General features: G+C 49.2%; 1 protein-coding gene across 1 annotated transcript in view; it reads right to left on the reverse strand.

The window, feature by feature from the left end:
- Positions 1-1055: 1055 nt before the first annotated feature.
- Positions 1056-22002, reverse strand: part of LOC111157011 (ATP binding cassette subfamily A member 13) — a 326661-nt gene continuing 305714 nt past the window's right edge. Inside the window, exons 63-66 of the mRNA XM_022518213.1 lie at positions 21022-21114; positions 3148-3253; positions 1807-1944; positions 1056-1151 (exon numbers count right to left, since the gene is read on the reverse strand). Of these exons, the coding sequence (XP_022373921.1) occupies positions 1056-1151; positions 1807-1944; positions 3148-3253; positions 21022-21114 (433 nt within the window). The remainder of the gene's footprint in view (positions 1152-1806; positions 1945-3147; positions 3254-21021; positions 21115-22002) is intronic.

Below are 22002 nucleotides of genomic sequence, written 5' to 3' on the forward strand. Positions count from 1 at the left end.
AATTTTGTGGGTACAATTTGAAGTAACTAGATAGTTCACATCACTGTTCTCTTTTTTTTTAAATTATGATGTTAGTCGTCATACATCATTGGTTTTGAAACTAGAATATGCCTCAGAATACCAGAAGGCATTAAGGAAACTGAGAAATGAAGAAAAAATAAAACACATCCACATTCTTTTTCTTTCCATCCCCGCCTATATTTAAAATCTATGAAAATCTGACATAACTTTGATACACAACATAAAGTACCCGGTTCAACTGAATTAATTTTGCTAAAGCATTTGCTAAAAAGCTCTGAATTCCAATTTTTTAAAGAAATATCTTTTGTGTGAAAGAAGTGGCAATTTTTATATGTCTGCCCACACAGTGAAGTTTATTCCCGACAAAGTTTCCCTCCCCCCTCCCCAGCCCGGGACAGGGTAGATGGGGGGCCTCTGAGAAACAGGGAAGGGCCCTGGCCCCCCAGACCATGCTGTGTCTGGCTCCCCCAGCCCGGCTGAGTCCACTGCGCCTCCCTGCCCAGCCCTCGGGAGAGGGGAGGGGGCGCCAGCTCCTGGGTGGTTCCAAAGTGGAGCGTGAAAATAGAGTATTACAGAAAAGTGTGGTTAAACTCTTGATCTCTTATCTAGTGATGAAAGAGGACAGAAACAGAAAACAGTGTGTCATACTATTTCCTAAAGAAACCAGTTTGGAAAGTTACTAGCCTTGGCCACCTCAGTTTCCTTAAAAGTACAGTGGAATGTTCGGGAATGGCCAGCCTTTGACAGCTCCAAATGTCTCAGGTTGGACTCTGGGTTCACTTGCACCCGTGTCACGAAGGATCTGTGCCCCCCAACCCCAGTTGTCAGAGGGATTAGCCACGTGGGAGGAACTTGCCAAAAGTCTACAGAAACAATCTTCCAGTTTGCGGGTTATGAGTTAACCAACAGCTTCAAAGAGGAAAGGAAGAGAGAAGGGGTCTGACCACATGGAGCCTGACTCCCAGCTCCTCCCAGGTGATAAATTGGAATAAAATACAAGGTATTATTCCTCTTAGAAACGTCCCCTTAGGTCCTTAGACAGGCAGGTGAGGGGGCTGGTAAGAGCCAGTGGGGGCAGCCGCGCTAGATGGTGAAGATTTCGGTAGCTCAGTAGCAAAATTAATAAATACCTGAAAGAAATGATGAAAATCATTGTGAACCTGTGAGGACACCAGACCTTCTCTTCTCAACTGTTGTACAAAGGGACATCTCCTCCAAGTCCTACCCAACTTTTCCAAAAAAACAAACAAACAAACAAACAAAACCCACAAAGCTTTCATTCATACCACCCGCTTGGAAACCTCCATAAACAGGAATATCCTTTGAGGACGCAGCTCGATGTAGGGATGGTCACTAAGCCACCTGGAAATCAGGATGCCTTGAGCATATGGCTTAAGTATGAAGGTGGCATTTAATTCTACCTTCTGGCACTCAGTTCACTTTGCTTTCCAAAGTCAGCAATGGCTCAGCTATGGTGCAGTCCCCTTAGACATTTTGGGGTGGGGGGGTGAGCCAAATGAAGAAGGGAAGGTTAATGGGGCATGGCTTGCCCAGTGAATGCCCAGTGTAAGTGTGAACAAATGGGAACCCTACCGACTACGTACCTTGAGTGGACAGTAGAGAGGAAACAGACCTCCTCACTCTCACTGTCTTATTCAGTAAAGCCAGTGATTAATTTAAGGAAAAGACAACCTCAAGAAGTCCCTGGCTCATTTTAAAATTGGCTGGGGGAGGCCTCGAGCCCACACTGAAATGCAGTCAGCCAAAGCATTCCCAGTACCATACCTGTTCCAAAGTGGTTGGGTTGATGGAGTAGCGTTTGATATGCAGCAAGGTCTTGTTGTTCTCTAGAACGTGGAACAGGTCTGCTAAGCATTCCCACTGTTTCGGAACATGGTATTCCAACAAATTCAGGCGCTGCCCCTAAAAGCCAAAAACAAATTGTAAATCGTATCACATGATGAGCAATCAGTAAGATTGACCACTCCGCACTTAAGTGATAAATAAATTATCATTTCTTCAAACTACACGTCTCCATGGCAGTGGGAGGGTGGGTCGGGTCTGAGGGTCTCCGGTGCACACGTGGAGATGATGGCACAGCTGGTACGTGGTCCTCCTCATGCCTGCGTGGCTCGGTCACCCCTCATACACCCCCACCCTGCCACAGCATGCGGAAGCCCTTCCTGGGGGTAAGAAGGTACCTCGCCTTACTGAGAAAGGAGGAATTTATGGTGAAGGCATGATCGCACCTGACCCTCACTCGGGCTTTGAGCAGAGCTCCCTGCTGTCCTCACTGTGAGCTAGCAAGCAGCTCTTGGTAAGAGAGGAAATCTTCCGACCCTCTTTTCACATGTGCAAGGGGACTCACAGCAGGGGTGTTACTGGAAGTCTGGAAGAGACCCTGAGCATGAATGCCTGGCCTCGTACAGCATGCTTCTTACCAGGGGAGTTTTACTCCGTGGCTCTCATTGGAATACACAGGTGATAGCTACTTTATAGGTGAGACCCTATGTATGACCCGCTGGAATCGCATAGTTATCCGAGATCCTGTGGATAGGCAGTGCTTCTAAAATGTTAACGTGCGTAGGTGTTGCCTGGTCCCCTTCTTAAAGGCAAGTTTGGATGCAGGAGGTTGGGGCCTGAGATCCTGTAGGTCGAAACAGCACCCTGGGGAAGGAGACGCTGCTAGTCCAGGCATCACACTTTGCATCTAGTAGAGGATTAGGGACCCAAGCGCAGGGCACTCGTAAAATAATGCTGAAATCAGCAAGTCTAGAAGCCCAACAGCCAACACCTGGAAGGCATTACCTTTTGCAATCTTCCTTCCTGAACAAAACAAGCCACGCAAGGGGGTTGTACTCATGGGTTGTGGGGGTACGTAACCACGGTCCCCTCGGGGACATCCGACAAAGTGGTCAGACAGGCATGGTGTCCCTCACAGTGGCCAAGCGGTATCCACTGGCCATGCTATTGTGTGCGGGGACCTGTGGCCTGTGCTTTGCAAACAGGCCCACACAGCAGGCACTATCTCCTAACCACGCAGAATTAAAACAGGGAAAAGGACAAATGCACTCATCCGATTTCTCAGGCTGAAAACAAAGGAGGAATGCAGAATTTTAGTGCTACCTTAAACTGGATCCCTGGAAAATGGAGCTTCAAGCAGTCCGAAATCACGTTGTGCCGATTTGTTTCCTGACCGAGCCAAATCTTCACTGAATACCCATCACCAAACCTGGAAGTCAGATGAAATTGAAACACGGTCACAGCTGTCCGGACCTAAGAGGGGAAATTCCGAGTCCATGTCCCGTAGGGATACGGTAAAGGAAAGTAAGTATTCCAAATCGATGGGAGAGTCAGGACTTTCAAAAATGCAATACTCAGACGTCAGAACTCAGTTACGCAGTTTTCTGTAACCCACCGACACAGACACAGATTTATCTTTAAACACAAAATCAGCAGATCCTGGCTTTAATCTCTGTCAGTAAAAGACGGAAGCTGAATGCAAACCGAAAGCAAATGCGCTGAGTTCAAGAAGCGGGACCCGGGCCAGGACCGACCCTGAGAAGCACGGCGGCTCCCAGGTCCCTGATGATTACGTGTGGCAGCGGAGAGGGGACGGGGGTGCAGAAGTAAAGAGCATCATATAAAGCAGTTCTCCCGCCTGTACCCAGACCTAGCAGGTGCAGGGACAACGGGGGAAGCTGGTCTGAGGGGTGCGGTCCCCCCCATTGTGGAGCTGTGGACAAATGACCATGTGTGAGGTGACAGTCACACTGCAGAGCAATCTCAGGGCCACCTGCAAGAATTTAAGAGGCTTCCAAAAACCGTTATTCTACTGCCTGTCCTAGGTGCTGAGCTTGGTGCCGAGCACATAATAGCATCTCAATAAAGACCCGTGAGAATAAAAACAAAGACATGAACACATCATGATGACAGAAGTTTGTGTCAGTTTTGCTCATTAACACATCTATCCCAGGTACCCAGAACTAATAACTATGAGTAGAATGATCCAATGAATGAAAAGAACGGATCCCATTCCCAGACGTTTACGAGCACCTTCATTTACTTCAGCATTCCACACATGGACAGGGGAATCCATCCGGTGCAGAAGGAGGCCCAAGATAACCTCACTTTGCTCACTGGCTCAAAGCACCCCGAGATCCTAGTCTGAGTTCTGATTTTCTGCTCCTGCGCCGATTTCAAATTTCCTCCAGATATGAGTGTGGCCCCAACCTCTCCCATCATTCAGGGCTGATGGTCCCAAATCCATTCGTGGCTGAGAGGTTGTTGATGAGGTTGATAAAATATGGATGGAAACAGGCAGAGAAGCCTCCTGGGGCTTCTCCTGAGCTGCATGGAGGAATTTCTGAAGTTGTGTGTCTTGGCCACTCCTCTGCTCAGCAGCAGGGCTTCCACGCTGAGCTGCCCACCAACCCGGCCCATCCAACCCCAATGTCACCACGGCCTCCTACGTCGGGGTGTGTTTCCACGTCTCAGGTGGGTAGGCCCTGAGGTCTGGACAGCTGCAGGCACGTGGGTCTGCAGAGCCGTGGGTTCCATCTGCATGTGAAGCTGTATCCTGGGGGCACAGGAGAGCACGGAGCATGTTTCTGGTCTGATGGTCATTACGTCTGACAGCGTGTGCTGCCGGCACTGGGCCTGGCTGGCTGGCCGGCCGGGTTGGAAGGCATGCCCTCCCTCCACATACCAGATGTGGGACTCGGGAGTCACTAGTGTCTGATAAGGGTGCTAGGCGATGGAATGATTTCCTTGGAATATCCCCAGGGCCACGTCTGGCACTAAGCAAGGCGGTAAACAGATACCCAGTCCCGTTTGTTTTCTGCACAGGCTACGATCCAAATGGAAGAACCCTTTGCTTTGGCTTGAAGCATCTCACGTTTCTTCAGGAAACAGAGATGAAAGCAGCTGAGCCAACGACAACAGGGATCAGAGCACACACAACATGAAGCCTGAAGGTGGGAGGCACAGCGTGCACGGACGACCTCACTTTCTACGCATGGGAGGGTCCCCACGCACCATTGCGCAGGGTGCAGTCCCATGGGCATACTTCGCTTATGCATTTTAAAAAATTCATGCTAAATCCCAATCACTATCTAATGAAGTCTCACTATGAGCATATACATACTAATTTTTTTTTTAAATTTTATTTTTCATAAACATATAATATCTTTTTATCCCCAGGGGTACAGGTCTGTGAATCGCCAGGTTTACACACTTCACAGCACTCACCATAAAGTCTTTCAAAGTGAAGTTTCATTGGCACTAAGCGACTTCAGGTTTTGTGCTAGACAACTTGAATTATGAAGCTCTTTAAGGGAAGGAGAGCACCCGCAGGAAAACGTTCCTGGGAGAGGCTGGCACGTGTGTCGGGATGTCTCTGGAGTAGTCAACGAGACCCCTGGACAGAGTTACAAAACCAGATCATCTTCGGTTACTGGGAGAATCTCAGCAGGTCGGTGAATTCGTTCATGATGCAGGAATCTAATTCACGGCAGCTTTCCTTTCTCCTTTCTGCCTGTCACCTGCACACTCAAGCCGGGATCTAAGTTCTGTCAGGGATTTCTTTGATTCGTGCACTTTCCAGTCTAAAAGCTTTCGAAGCAGCCAAAGGTCCTTCATCTATACGTGCGGTCATCAGTCTGACGCGGCTCACCACCGTGTCCCCGCCACGCGCCCAGCCGGCGATCACGGAAAGAGAAATGAACGGCGTTATCTGCCCGCGGAAGTGCCTGTAACATTCATTTGGCCGTCGTCCGGGATAGAGTTTGGTCCACACTGAACATCATCTGTGTAACTAGTGCTAAAGCAAGGACAAGCAGTGTGCCAGCGGGAACACACATGCACGTGCGTTTTAAGAGCCAAACATCAGCATGCAGGGAGCGAGCGTGGAGGGCAGGGGGCAGACGGCTGCTGTGTGAGCACCCGACTGAGCCAGACACTTCCGCGTCACCTCATCAGGGTCTGAGAGGTGATCCTGTCCACAGAAGTCACGAGCATGGGGCACACGGTTCCGTCGTGAAGCACTGAGCACCGATGCCCTATTCTCGCCCCAAGGACCTCGAGGCTGCTAGGTCGGTCCCTCTTTTACAAAAGTGACATGAGATAGCCTGGAGGTTGGGTGACATGCTCAAGAGACACAGCGGCCAGGGAACAGAGGACGGCACAGCCCAACCCTGGTCAGCGGAGTGCCAACACGGCACAGGGCGGGGTCCTGTGTCACGGTCCACGCCCCCGCCTTCTTCCAACCTCCACCTTCTCGCCAGGTACCCTGTGTCCACGGAACATGACAGATGGCACTGCCTCTTCATAAAAGGTGGAACTGGGAGACCCAAAGAGTCTGGAGGTTGGTCACTGTCACGCCGCTCATTCTGGCAGAGGTGCGACACAGCAGGCTGCCTTACTCCAAAACCATGTCCCTTCGTCGCGGCTGCATTTCTTACTTCAGCCCCAGTCAAGTTTGGTCCAGAAAACATTCTCATCCCTGCCCGCACCGATCAGAATGGTTGCAGGCAGGGTGGGTCGAAGTGATCTCAGCAGCTGGTGCCTGAGCTTCTCCTGGGGGACAAATGGTCCTGGCAAAGACCCTCCACAGCCTTCTGAGTTTACAAGCAGGATCTCAGTGGGTCGGAGACACAGCCTCACAGTAAAGAGAAGCTTGGCCCGCACTGACATACCTCCGTCCATGAAGCTTCCCTCTATGGCCAGAGTGTCACTTTCCAAACTGACTCTGCCGGGCGAAGACCCCACTGAGCTCCTAGGGGATCGGGATGCCCTTCCCTTGTGCACGCAGGGGTCCAGAGCAGCCCTCTCGCCCACTGGATGTCACAGCAGAGCCCCCATTTGATGAACCACCGGTGCATTATGTCCCTTGTTAGAATCTGATGTCCTAACAACAGGATTGCTCTCTTCTCCCAATAGCAAAAATGTACTTACATTTCTATCGCTTTTTCCTTTCTTCTTGGAATAACGAGAGGGACCATTGGAGGCGTGCGGCAACAGCCACATTGGCAGGAGGGGGAGACAAGTGGCCTCATCTCTGACACGAAAGCATTTTACCCGACAAACAAGAACCACGCGACGTTTTGTTTTCGGGGGGCGGGGGTGGGTAGTGTGCAGTGAGGTCACAGCTGTAAGACTGGCTCTCTCGTTCGGTCTCCCGTGTGTTTTCATGATCTCTGAACTCCTTCCTTCATTTCAGAAAGACTCCAGAATCTAGGTAGATAAGCCATACCTTTTGTCAAGCTGACAATGGTATGAGAGATTGTCTACATTTCTCCATCCTGACAAATAGGCATTTCTTCCTTATTTCCCTTTTCATTTCTAAAGAGAAAGTTGGACTGTAAATGGAGCCATTATCCACCAAGCTGAAATCCCCACACCATGGTTTCCATGTTGAGTAATGGAAGACAATGTCTGCTTGAGGCAGAAGGATCTGGAAAATGTCTTCATTGTTGAAATGAGTTATTTGTGTGATTCTGATCAACAGAGTTACAGAAGTCCTCCAACAGGTAATAAAAGCAAGCGTCTCTAAGACAGCCACCAACATTATTTCAGTGAGCAGGGTGGGTCAGTTTCCAATTAGTATTTTCTTTCTGTGGTTCTGAAAGCCACATAAGCAATCTGCAAACAAGCAGGGAACAGACCGAAAGGAGCTCATGTGGTCTTATCGCTCTGCAGGGCTCCAAGCACAGCCCCATTAAATCTCCATAAGAGAACAAAGATCCTAAAATGAAAATCTTATTGGGGCGCCTGGCGGACTCAGTCATCAAGTGTCTGCCTTTGGCACAGCTCATGGTCCCAGGGTCCTAGGATCAAGTCCTGAATCAGGCTCCTTACTCAGTGGGGAGTCTGCTTCTCCCTCTCCCTCTGCTGTTCCCCTTCCTTGTGCTTTCTCTCTCTCAAGCAAATTGATAAAATCCTCAAAAAAAAAAAAAAAAGAAAGAAAGAAAATCTTACAAAGTGGCACATTGTCCTAAGGGAAATAAATCCAATGCTGATTATCAAAGAGAATGGAATTTCTGTGGGTCGGGAGTCCGTCCATCTGGGGTGACATAAATACTGGAAGGGTAAGGGAAGTTTCTAGCAGCTAAACCGACATCCTGCCACATCCGATGTCGTACTGTGGCCACCACTGGAGCTCTCGCTGCTGTAAGAGGCCACCCAGCTGGTGTCACAGCCACAGGCACCTGGAAAGGCAGCGGGGACAGATGCAGCCATGTTCCTCCCGGTTTGTCTCCGTGAGCTCAGCAACGGAATTAAGCAAACGCTCCAGGGAAACGACTGGGATGGTGAGTTCCTGGTTTGATAAGCGCTGCCTGGAGAGGGGCCCCGAGGCCGTGCAGGTGAGATGTGGGGGAGGAGGACCACACCACCATCAGCATGGGGAGCCTTCACAGCCAGACCCCTGCCCCGCTGGCCCCCCACACAGAGAGCATGGCCGAGGAGGGGATGGTTCCACTGCAGACACACCAGCAAACGCACTTCTCTGTGGGGCTGCGATTGGGGGCGACGGCCCTCTGGGAATGCTTTAATGCATTCAGTTTCAGAGGATCCCAAATAGTCCCTATGGACTCCAGCTACCGCATGAAGCACAGCCTCTAAAACAATAACAGAAGGATCAGAAAGATGAGTGTTTGTCTTAGCAGAGAGGAACGGCTCTCAGGAGCAGCCTCCCTCTCCTTGCTGAGAAGACATCTCAGGAGGACAGATTCTGGGCAAAAGTCTCTGGCGCCAAAATGTGGCTGGGACTTCCGTGCTGGACACCAGGGCGGGCCCGTGTCAGCAGCCTGGAGAGGCAGGAGAGCCAGCAGTCGACGGTCCAGGGTGGGCTAGGTGGATGGAAAGTTCTGTGATGACCTCCCTCCCAGCTTCACATTCCATGGACATCAGGAAAGTGACTAAGGTCAGAGAATACTTCAGAGAACAATGCCGGGGGTGCTGCGGACAATAGAGGGGCCGCGGCAGGACTGACCTGGCTCCCACACCAGGCAGCAGGCGCTTGGGTAGGACTCTCCAGGGGCAAAGGGCACAGGGGTGACCTGATGTGCCAGGAAGCAACAGAACCCCCGAGGGGATCCAAGCAGATGGGTCTTCCTAAGTCTGCCATAAGCAGGGAAGACCCCAGGGAGGAAGCATCAAAATACTATTTTCCTAGTATTTCCCTGGATCCCTAGAATGACAGATCAAAACCCAGATGGTCTATAACAAAGCACATGCCAGTGGGGGCCAGCTTCTCATGACACAGCGTGAGGATGTCAGTAGGTAAGGCGACTCCCTGGTTTCTCTGTAAACAACTTGTTGCAGGGATTTCCTAGATGGACCCTCATCAAACACTGGTACCTGCCCTCAGGGAGTGTCACTTAATCACTCAAATGTGCTTTTATAAGCAAGTACATTAAACTATAAACAGGTACACGAGCGGGAGGGAAGCAGGGGCATTAGGAAACCAGATGTTCACGAAAGCCTTAGAACAATGAGCGTGAACACTCCATTTTAAGGTCACAGTCATTCTGGGTGTGGGTGTAAGACCAGCAGCAAGTGGATGTAAGTAGATGCTTCTGAAAACAGACAGCCAGACTTCAGGCAGGACGGTGTGAAAAGTTCCACAAACCTGTTCCCTAGCAAAAACAATAATAACGATCAAACGCATCCATTTAAAATCTCTGGAAATGGTCATGAGGGCATACAGGAAGTCAAAGAAGATACATTCAAAAAGACTAGGGGACGCCTGGGTGGCTCCATCAGTCAAACATCTGACTCTTGGTTTCAGCTCAGGTCATGATCTCAGGTCATGAAACCAAGCCCCACATCAGACTCACACTCAGCACAGAAACTGCTTGAGATTCTCTCTCTCTCTCTCCCTCTGCCCCTCCCTCTGATCACCCTCTTTCTCTAAAATAAATAAATAGGATCTCCCCCCCCCAAAAAAGCCCTTATTTGATTGGATTAGACTGTGGACCAATTTGTGTTCTAAGACATAGTCGAAACCAATAGAACAGTCAGTCCGTAATCAGTGATGCTAACAGCTGAGTGTGGGCATGTGGGAAAGAGGTGAGGCGGAGAGCTCTGCCCAAGGCACCGTCACCCACACCCTGGGGGACCGTGGGCACACCCCAGGCTGCCCGCTGAGGAGCAGAGTGGAAAATCCACCTCGTAGTGAGGTGGAAACAGGTTCACTAAAACTATCCAAGCAGTCACTAAACACAGAAACAAGCAGAAAACCACAGCAAACGCCAGCAGCGGGAGGGCCAAGTCCAGAATTGCAGCAATACATCCTCAAAACTCCCAGTTTCCAATAAAAAATGATGACACATATACGGAAACAGGAAAGAATGACCCACATGCCAGGAAAGAAAGTAAAACAGGAACTGCTTGTGAAAGCAGCCAGATGTTGGATTAACAAAGACGACAAAGTAGCAATGATAAATGTATCCAAAGAACCCAAAGAAACCATGATTAAAGAAGCCAAAAGAAGGTATGATGCTAGTGTCCCATGGACCAGAAACCAGCAGCAAAGAGACAGAAATGATGAAAAAGGCCCACATGGAAATTCTGGGCTAAATAATAGAACTGAAATAAAAATTCACTCAAGAAGCTCAAGAGTTTGACTCTGCAAAGGGAAGAATTAGTAAGCTTGAAGATAGATTGATGGAGATGATGTGACCCAACAAGAGACAAGAAAAATGAGCAGAGCCTCACAGAAGTACAGGACGCCATAAACAAGATTAACAGTTGACTTCTCATCAGAAATACTGGGGACCAGAATCCATTTAACTGTTACCATTTAGTAACATTTAAGCACCTAAATTGCTAAAACACACACACACACACACACACACACACACACACACACACACACACCCCAAAACATTGCCAACCGAGAATCTTATTTCCAGAAATGTTATTTTTCAAAATGAAGGCAAAATGAAAATATTGTGCAATAAAAACAGAGAGAACTTAACTGGAAGACCCACCATCCAAGAAATACTCAACACTCATTTCGGCCTGAAAGTAGGTGACCTCCAGACAGTCATTCAAACCCACATGAGAAAACAGACAGTACAAGTAAAGGTAACGATCCAATTACAACAGACAGTACAAATGCACATCCTTTCTCCTTTCTGCTCTTAGGTGAGTGTAGAAGCAACCATAGGAATGATACACAGCTGTATTATTGGGCCTCTGACATACAGAAAGGTAATAAACTTGCCAGCAACAGCCCAAAGGAGGTGAGAGAAAGCACAGCTGTGTCTGGGGAAGAAAAGGGCTCCAGATGGTAACTTCGATCCACAGGAAAAAAGGACGAGAACCAGAAATGTTACATAAGGAAGTTAATAAAACAAAGGCTATAAATACATACTTGCTTTCCTTTAAAAGACATAAAAATTAAATGCAGTCATAATTACAGCAACCTATTCTTCAGTTGGTAACCTGATAAATGCTACGTCTCTCACATAATAACACCGAGAGGCAGGCAAGTGCTCTGGAACATTTCCACATCTCACTGGAACTAGGTTATCTTAAACATGAAGCTCATTGTGATGAGTCAGGATGTATCTGGCAAGCCCCGGGGCATCCACTAAGGATATAACAAAAAACATAGCTATACTGGAAAAATCGTTAAGAAATTAAGACGCTGTTAAAAAATACCAAGAAATACTCACTTCATGCAAAAAAAAAAGCAGTAAAGGAGAAACAACTAAAGGAAAGCAACACAAGACTTACAGAAAACAAAGGTGAAAGTGCAAACCTAGCTAATAACAATAATCCAATTCTATCTACAATCCATAATCAATAATAATATTAAATGTGAATGGATTAAATGATCAAATAAAAAGCAGAGATCGTGAGACCAGAAAAGACCCCAAAATATGCCCCATATGACATATGGGAGATACACTTGGAATTCATAGATGCAGATAGACTGGAAGTAAAAGGACAGAAAAAGATGTATCATACGAACGAGTAAATAAATCTCCCAAATCCTGGCCCATCTCTGGCAACCACCAGTTTATTTTCTCTATCTACAGAAAATAAAATAAGGAAATTAGGAAAGGAATTTCCTTTCCTTCATTCCTCCCTTTCTTCCTTTAAGATTCCACATATTAGTGATATCATACAGTTTTTATCTTTCTCTGTGTGACTTAATTCTTAAAAAAAAATTTATTTATTTAGAAAGAGCAAAAGCAAGAGAGATCACAGAGGGAGAAGGAGAAGCAGATTCCCCACCAAGTGGAGAGCCCGCCAAGTCCTTGACCCCAGGGCCCTGAGATCATGACCTGAGCCAAGGGCAGATGCTGAACCAACTGAGCCAACCAGGCACCACTCCTGTCTGACTTATTTCACTTAGCATAATGCTATTGTGGTCCATCTCTGTTGTCACAAATGAAAGATTTCATTCTTTTTTATGGCTGAGTAATATTCCAGTGTGGTTTTGTGTGTGTGTGTGTGTGTGCGCGCATGTGCGCCCGCGCGCGCACGCAAACCACATCTTCTTCGTAATCCACTTATCCACCCGTGGACAGCTGGGCTGCTTCCATCTCTCCGCTGCCATAAACAGTGCTGCAGTGAACATGGGTGCAGGTATGTTCAAGTTAGTGATTTGGTTCCTTTGGGAGATACCCAGCAGTGAGACTGCCAGATCATAACTTTCTGAGGAACCTCCATACTGTTTTCCAGGGCAGCCGCACCAGCTTGCATTCCCACCAATGGTGCACGAGGGTCCCCTTCCTCCTCCTCGCCAACACCTGCTGTTTCCTGTGCTGTTGATTTCAGCCCTTCTGACAGGTATGAGGTGGTCTCTCGTTGTGCTTTTGATTTGCATTTCCCTGATGATGATAATGTGGATCATCTTCTCGTGTGTCCATCGGCCACCCGGATGCCTTCTTTGGAGAAATATTCCGAAATATGGTTCCGACCTAACAGGAGTCCATCCCCTGGTGAGGCTGTTTTCTCAAGCCCAGGCTGCATTTGCGATCAGAACTCGTGATCCCATTGTTTATGGTGGAGCATTAGAATGGCACGTTTTTGCTTTCTGGGTTGCACATTAATTGGCAACAGACCAGCAGGCATTGGTGCTGAATGTAGCCATCCAGCGGAGAAGGTGACAGGGACTATTACCAGGGCCATGGCCGCAATTAGGCCCGAATCACACACCTGGAAGCTCCTGCTAGTGGAGAGACACTGAGTACAGACAGAGCCCATTCTCTAAGGCAGCAAACCAAGCGTGGGTGATGCAGAGTGTTTTTAGAAAAAGCAGGCTTCACCGTGTCTGGAGTTAAGTGGGAACTGAATGAAAGTCTTTACCAAAAGTGTTGATTATTATTGTTAGTATTGGTTGTTCGTTCCATTAGACAGAACCCAAGAGCTGTCATAGTCACATTCCTTTTTCACGTCCCACTGCGCCCACCTGATGGGACAGCCCGCCACGTGCAGAAACTCGACCTTCATTCACTCGTTCCCTTACTCTTTGTTCAACAAACGCCTTGAGAGTGTGTCACAGACCAGGCACTGTCCCAAATATCAGGCACCCAGAAATAAACAAACAGAAAGGCCTCCTCCCAAGAGAGCTTCCATTCCACTGGGAAGAGGCGGAAAACAATCCAGTAAACAAATTAACACTGCAGTATGTGCCAAGGTGTATCCATCTGTTCAGATTCATGTATGAGTGACAGAAAACCCTGAGGAGGAGGGACATTAGCAGGCTGAAAGTCTGACGTCAGACAGCTCAGAAAGGGTAAGTCACTCATCTGGCTCCTTCTGTCCCTACTCCTCTGCTCACTGGCCTCCATCGTGGAGGTTGCCTCATGGTCCAAGATGGCTGCTTCATCTCTAACCATCACATTTGTAATCAAGAAGGAAGGGAGGAAGGAGCACAGAAAGCGAGGTCCCTCCCTATGAATCCATACCCTTGAAGCTGCAGACCCCTCTCCTGTTGTATCTCTTCGGCCCCTCTGCAGCAGGTCCTCACAGCTGGGAAATGCACGGCCAAGTGCCCAGCTAATATCTGGGGTGACTTACACTTCTACAAATGGGCATGGTCTCTTGCTCTGTGCACTCGGTCAGGGCCAGTGACCCACACACATAAAGGTCAATGCAGCCCACTATGGAAATTGTCCTAAGCCTGGGGAACAAGATATTGCGGGCACAGTTCAATGAAGTCATCTAACACTATCGAGTTTTTCTGGAGCACCAGGGTCTTGACATCTGATGGGGAAGAGACCATGCCATTGTTGTCTCTCCTAAGACCGGCACTCACCCCATGTGCACCCAAGAGCAGAATCACAATGTGAACCTGAACCTGAACCCGTGAAACAATGTCTCAAACACTTCTACTTCCCACCTTCTCTGCCTGAGTGTTCTTATCAGATTGTATTAGAAAGGGAAAGTGGAGTGTCCCCTTTGGTGAAGTGACCACTCTGGATGACATTGGTCATGACCCGAATTTCCAAGACCAGAGGCATCCAGCTGAGATGTCCAGCACGAGAATGTCAGGTGGCCCAGAAGCCCTTCCTGGGGAACCACATCAGAGCAATGTGGATTGTATTCTTGCGACGTGATGCTATGAAAGCAAATGGAAAGACAAATGCCATGCATCAGCGTGGGGACACATGCCGAGGGAGTAAAAGCCAGTGAGCGCCTTTCTCTGTAAAAAGCCCTTTATGGTAAAGACAGTTAATTCAGTGGTGGGCAGAAGCAGCTGAATTTGATGATGCCTGAACACAAAGCAAAATGCAGGATAGAATTCAGTGGCCGGTCATCCCACAGCTGCACGCCATGGCAGAAATCATCACACGGGAGTGTGTGCGAACTTCCCTCCCCGTTTGTGACAGTGACATAAGCATATCCAATTATCTGTTTCATTTTAAAATTTTTAAACCAGTTTATTATTGGGTGGTGTCATCTTAATCTAAGCTTTGATAGTCGTAGCAATGTTTTCTAGAAGCATTAAGTCAAAGCTGTCACTCTGAGCATACGGTGTCATGGAAGGTGACATGTTAATTTTCAGCCAGCCAGATGGCGGTAGCTTCAGACCTCCACCATCACTACACCTTCTTCCATTTCTTAGAGAAAAACCTAAAACTAACAAACAAAATTTCCGGAGTACCCTCTACATTCTGAGTAAAATGGCCATATACCTTATTGATGGCCACCTCCTCCAAAATTGATTCCCTTATTACTTTTGATTCCTGAAGTTTTCAACCTGGACAACTCAAGAAAATAAAAGTTCTCAGGGTGACTGAGTGGTTCAGTTGGTTAAGCCTCTGCCTTTAGCTCAGGTCACGATCTCAGGGTCCTGGGATCGAGCCCCACATCGGGCTCCCTGCTCAGTGGGGAGTCTGCTTCTCCCTCTGCCCCTCACCCCACTTGTGCTCTCTCTTTCACTCACTGTCCCTCTCAAATAAAGTCTCAAAAAATAAAAAGAAAAGTTCCCATAATCTTGAGGATTTTCTTTATTTCTAAAGCTTTGGTTTTGTTTTGTTTTGAATACGTCAATAGCCTCATCCTCCTTCCCCACTAAGAAATCGGCCGGGCAAACTTCCAACCTCAAGGCTTCAGAAGCATGACTGATTTCCCCCACACTAGGGAGGGCTTCTTTTACCCTCAGACTTAACTTTCTGCTTTAGTTGGTCCCAGGGTAGGGGAAAGCAAACAGGTGCCATAGGCAGATGTGGCCGGTTCCCTCCAGGTGGGTCGTGAACATGCCCACAGCCCGCTGGATCTCAGGATGCCCTCCAGTTAGCCCTGGAGAGAATCTGGGGATGCATCCCCGGTTCCTGGATCTCAGGATGCCCTCCGGTTAGCCCTGGAGAGAATCTGGGAATGCATCCCCAGTTCCTGGGGACCGAAGTGTCAGTGCCCCAGAGCATGGTACTAGCCATTCCTGGCCATCAGGGGGCCTCCCCTGCGTTCTAGCTCCTCTTTGTACACACACACACATACACACACACACACACGAAATGGCTCCCATAAGAGCATACACTTTTCAACCTAATGAGCTATGCCCATCTGAGGAAAAGAATCCCATCAGGAGCATGAGAGACTATAGACAGCTCCCCAACATCTTATCCCTTGTCTTATCCCTCAGGAGAAAGGTTATTTAAGTGGCAAAATGCCCAGCTAAATTCTACATTTCTTGGGCTTCCTAGTAACCAGGGCAACTGACAAAACAAAAGCACAAGTGGGTGGGTAGGGCTTACAGACAGCTTGCCTTTCCCTGCTCCCTCTTGTTTGTTGCCTAGAACAAGGATGTGATGGACGGAGCTTCAGCAGCCATTCTGGGACCAAGAAGACTGTAAAGACTTAAGCCACTGAACCAGTGCCAAAACCAGGTACTTCTGGACTTTTATTACATGTAAAAAGTGAACACACTTCAGTCAATGGATATACTTACATCAGCGTGTCTGATGTTCTGTTACTAAGAGATGGACATAGCTCATAACTGAAACAGAAGATCAAAGATAGAAGAGAAAATCCCCTAGACGAAGGTCTCAAAAGGAAAGGAGATCGTGGGATGGTCACACAGGAAGAAGACATACAGTTGGTAAAGAGGCAAATATCCTTCTCAGAATAGAAACAAAGGCAGAAAAGGGTGAATGGCAGTTAGTGAGCCCACCCTGAGGGGCGGACAGACAAGCAGCTTCTATCATCTCAGGATATTAGAGAGCACGTGTTAAATGAATGGGCATCAGGGCCTTGGCCAGAATGGGGGCATGGGAACACCACCAGAGTTGGGTCACAGGAGAGATCGGGGTCCCAGCTCCACCACAGCCCCTCTCTGTGGTTACCAAGTGGGGGTTGTCCTGAGAACATACGCCACAGAACAAAGCGGAATCAGAAGCCCATGTTCCAATCCCAGCTCCTCCGCCCACCAGCCAGGAACATGCTCCACGTTTCTCTGACTCATGTTCTATAATTGCCGAGGAAGGTAATACCGAGAGCCAGCTCACAGGGGTGTGAGGAGGAGCCAACTAGTTAGTGCACAGAGCACCGAGAACAGGCGCAGATTAAGCCCCGCGCCTGCCATGGCTCCTGACATCACCCCCGGAGGCCAGATGAGCTGTGCCCAGAGCTCTGGCCGGTACGGAAGGGATCATATATACTGAATGGCCTCCAGACAGAAGGGGAGAACTGGGACACGTAGGAGAGGGGAATGGCCCAGACACCAGAGAGCAGAGACAAGAAAACAAAGGTGGTCCCCGAGAAGGGGCCAGACCTCATGGAGAGCTGCTCCAGAACTGCAGCTCATGGATGCAAATGTCAGAAACTATGACTGTCCGTGGCCAGAGAGCAAAGGGAAGAGGCCGAAAGGGGAGAAGGGCATGTGGCCCAGTTTCCTGAGCCTGAAAGGAGGCCGTCCGGAGCACTAGAACAGGGCAGAGGGGAAAGCCAGAGGTCTCATCCAGGCTCCGAGGCCACTGAGTACAAACTGGTGTGTGGGGGGATGTTAACTGGGGAGGGGAGGCCCCCTAGGAAGAGTGAAGACATCCAGGGTGGGTGTGGTGAAGGCGTTGGGGAAGGAGGGAGGCTGAGGCAGCATCTGAGCGGTCTTTGAGGACCTCACGGCCAGCAAGAGGCATGGGGCTGACACGGGGCAGGGACACACCTTCTCAAGTCTGAGAAGCCAGAGGTCATAGCGGTGGGAGGGAGGCAGGGAGGCACAGAGACGAGGTCAGCGTGTGTGATGGGGAGAAGGCCACTTTCCCCAGAGAGGCCTAGATCCTGACCTCCTGTTCTCTGGACCCCACCTGTCCTTCAGGCCAAGCAGCTCCCAATGTCAGATAAATCTTCCCACCTGGCCACGAGGTGAGACAGGAGGTGGCTGGCTCGGGAGAAACTGCAGGGGAGCAGGAAAACCCAGGCCAGAGTCAGGAGAACCCAACAGGTCGTCCAACTAGAAGTCTGTGATTGGCTTCTTCATGGAAATACCAGAGGATGACCACGGTCGCTAACCTTGGACTTGGTTCTTATGAGCAAACAGCATTTTAGCGGTATGTTGGAACTGCACAGTTAGATACAGTGTGTACTGCTGTAGAAATAATGCACAAGATGCTCTAAGAAGTTCTAACAAGGTCCAGAACTTGGGAAGAAAACAGGACACCAAGTCAGTAAATGAATGAATTAGAGGCTGGCAATGTTCATCCTCCAGGGAGTGAAAGCCTAGACAGCTCAGGACTGTGACTGTCCTCTGCGGGGTGGCTCTCCTGCATTTGCCTGGACAAGGCCTCCAGCACCGGCTCTCAGTGATCTCAGAGGGCATCTCTGAAAGAGTGTGGAGGCCCCAACGACGCTGGACTGATGGGAGACTGTGGTTGTGCTGTCCCAGGGCGCAGTGTCCAGCTGGAATGAGGCAGGTTTGGGGAAATGGAGCTGTGCACAGACCGACCCCAGGGCAGGGAGAACACACACTTAGATGCCGCAGAAGAAAAGCTGCTCGTGGCTGGGAATGGGAGCGCAGAGGGAGGAAAATGCTGAGTACCGGGAAGCCAGGGGAGGGGAGCGTGGAAGAAGGAAGCCTCCAGGTGGGGGGCGGGGCAGCGGGGTGAGGATGGTCAGGGCCGGGGCGCTGCAGGAAGGAGTGCATGTGGGAGGCTGGGGCGGGTGTCTCCAGGCCCAGAGGGCCCCTTCCCTGCCCTGCCCTACCCTCCACTTGGCTCTGTGAGTCCCCTCCACGCAGCTCCTGGCATCGGCTACCCCATGAGGCAGATGCTTCCGCGCCAAAGCGAGGCCTTGCGCACCCACCCCTGCATCTCCACAGGAAAACCCCTCATCCGAGCTCAGGAGGGTCTCTTCCAAATGCAGCGTCAGCACACCTCCCTCACCCCTGCTCCATCCGCACTGTCTCCTCACTCCTTTCACATGAGTCCCAGGTTGGCCTTGACCCCTCCCGTCCGTTGTGGGGGCCAGCTTTGCAGCTGCTCTGAGACTTGCGCATTAACACTGACTTGCCTGGGCTGAGCTGTGACTTTCAGGCTTCCCCAGGGCAACCGCCGCAGAAGCTCCTCCCACCTCCCACCTCCAACAGCCCCCCCCCCCCCCCCCCCCCCGCCACCCCCCACCCCCCCCCCCCCCCCCCCGCGAGCCCCTAAAGCACCAGCCTCTCTGCGGATCACAGTGGCCTGAGCTAGGCCCTCCTCTACATGCTGCACGCTCGCCTGGCCTCGCGGTGACCCATCCCCAGCCGGGGACGCTGGACAGAAAGGCTGTGTGATGCCTACAAGGGCAGTAGATTAGGCCCCCCTGCAGGTGCCCAATGGCCCCTCGCACACAGCTCTGGGGCTCAGAACAACATGAGCACAGACCGAAATTCTAGGGTCACCACCGCTCCCGGTCACAGCACATGGAGATGCCATCAGACACCAGGACACCCGTGTGGGGGACAGCAGGGCTGGAAGCCAACCTGGGTGTGTCACATCTGCTTAAAGCCCACCAAAGAGCATGCCCGTGGGCTATGAGCAGAGAGGAGTAGGGAAGGAGCCCACACTCTCCATGCAGCCCCTCAGCCACAGGGACCTCAGCAGGCACAGATGCTGGGGACTCCTGGGTCCACGTCAGGATTAACCCTTCACCTTCCATCTCATATTACAAAAACAGATGTCATCAGTTTATTTGCTGCAGGAAAATACCAGTTTCACAAATTACGTTTTGCAATGAGTTAGGGCAAATCCCCCACGAGCCAGTTCCTGCTTGGTCACTGTAGGGCTCACACATTACTCTCAGTCCACCTTCAGCCACAGGACGCATTATCGGCACTGAAACCAGGAGCAGGTGAGACACAAACCACCCCGCTGGAGGAGGTCGGTTCCCCTCTGCTTCCCCGGGGTTCCTCCTCCAGCCAACTTGCAGAATGCTGGAGAGAGGAAGGTAGCTAAACTAAGACATAAATCAGCTAACAATCAGGCATGGGCTATAAAACTTTATGTAAGCATTCATAAAGGTTAGGGAGTGTGAAATATTATTTTTCTTTTGATGACACTTATTAAAGGTGAGCGGAGTACATATTGAGAACAGTTTCCAGCAGGCTCATCTGGTAAGTGACCGACCCCACATGGAAGCAGGAGCGGGGTCGGCTGTCCAGGCAGCACCCGGCTCCGAGCCACGGGAAAGTGGATACTTGCTTCCCAGGACAGGACAACAAGCATGCCGTGGTATTTGCTCTGTGAAATAAACACATTTCAACTGAATATATAGATCTGTTTAACAAACCTCTGCCTGCAAATTCCAACTTCAAAAACACTGGATAAATGAAAACGAAAAATTCACCAACATATATTAATAAATTATTCTGTATCAGAAACAAGAGTTAAACAGCAAGTTACAAGGAAACCAGAAACTGTGAAAATAGTTTCGGTGACCCTGAAGTTTCAAAGACCTTAATACTGTACAGAAACATGCTTGTAGAGATTGACAGCAAAATCATGACGATCCCAAAAAGTCAACAGAAAAGACATGAAAAGACAATCGGCAGGGAAGAAATCTAAGGGATGAGGACACACAGGAAAAATCCTCAGTCCTTACTAGTCCAAATGAAAATCAACCACAACAGCCCCGTGTTCCCTCCTGACTGAGAGCAGACCTGTTCCACGGCACGGCAGTGGCAGATGACACAGGCCCCCGATCTACCCTGGACGAGGGCTACGGGGTTGGACGACGGTGTGGAAGGTATTCTGTATCAGCAAGGACGTTTTTCTCCTCTCTCCATCTTGACTCTCACAAAGAGAGTGCCTGTCCTCCCAGAGGAAGCCGTGAACATGGTGGGAATGGCTGGGTCTGTGTGCATCCCGCCCACCCTCACCTTCTCAGCCCACGTCTCCCTTCCCAGGCGGCAAGGGGGCCGGACCGTGCTGGCTCCAGAGCATCGGCGACAGGTGCATCCCACTGCTGACTTAGGGCAAACAGTTCAACGGGACGAGAAATACACATGCAGCACATGCACAGCATACATGTATACAAACAACACACAACGTTCATGCAACATACCTGTCCTTAAGGTGCTGTGGGGAGCCGAGGCACCTGAAGCTGCCCTTGACCATTATGGCTAGTCTCGTGCAAAGAGCCTCACACTCCTCCATGCTGCAGGGAAAGACAAGAAGCCCATGAGTGAGCCGTGTCCTAGAGACGCCAGGCTTGGACCACACAGTCAAACCAACACGTAGATAAAGACACTACTGTTGTTGGGGCAGCTGAGTGGCTCAGTTGGTGAAGCATCCGCTTTCGGCTCAGGTCATGATCTCAGGGTCCTGAGACCGAGCCCCCCACATCAGGCTCTCTGCTCAGTGGGGAGTCTGTTTCTCCCTCTGGCCCTCCCCCAACCCCTCTCGCTGCTCATGCTCTGTGTCTCGCGTTCTCTCTCAAAATCTTAAAAAAAAAAAAAAAGTACTGTTGTAAATTCAACAATTTTCTCTATGCAAACCTTACAGAACCCCCAAAGCACTTTTTAAGTGGATCTTTTAGTTAGACAGCCCATGACACACTTGTCCAAAGACTTAGCAGCATTTCAATATCTGAGGAGCAACAGCTACGAGGACAGAACCTTTTAGTGACAGTACAAAAACATAAACGAGATATGAGCGACCTTCATGGAAAATGTGGACGTTTTATGAGAAATAAAAGCAATACGATCTACTATGAACCTAAATGAAATCCTAAATCGATAAAAAGACATGTCAAGAAAAGGAAAACAGAGAATATATTTCAGAAAAAGGAAATCATCATAATATGAAAATTACTGTTAAGAAAATTATTTTATGAAATATGTACATACAAATATAAAATGTAATAAGTGAATTTTATATAAAATACAAATACGAATTCTATTTTATTATCATACATAATATAAAATATAACAAATGACATTTTAATTTGCAACTATAATTTAGCTTGTAATATTGTATAATATCTTCATATAAAATATGTAATAAAGACTTGTAACTTGTAAAAGTATTATTATAATTATATAGA

Source organism: Enhydra lutris, unplaced genomic scaffold, assembly GCF_002288905.1.
Source record: "Enhydra lutris kenyoni isolate GAN:26980312 unplaced genomic scaffold, ASM228890v2 scaffoldscaffold51, whole genome shotgun sequence".
Classification (NCBI taxonomy): domain Eukaryota; kingdom Metazoa; phylum Chordata; class Mammalia; order Carnivora; family Mustelidae; genus Enhydra; species Enhydra lutris.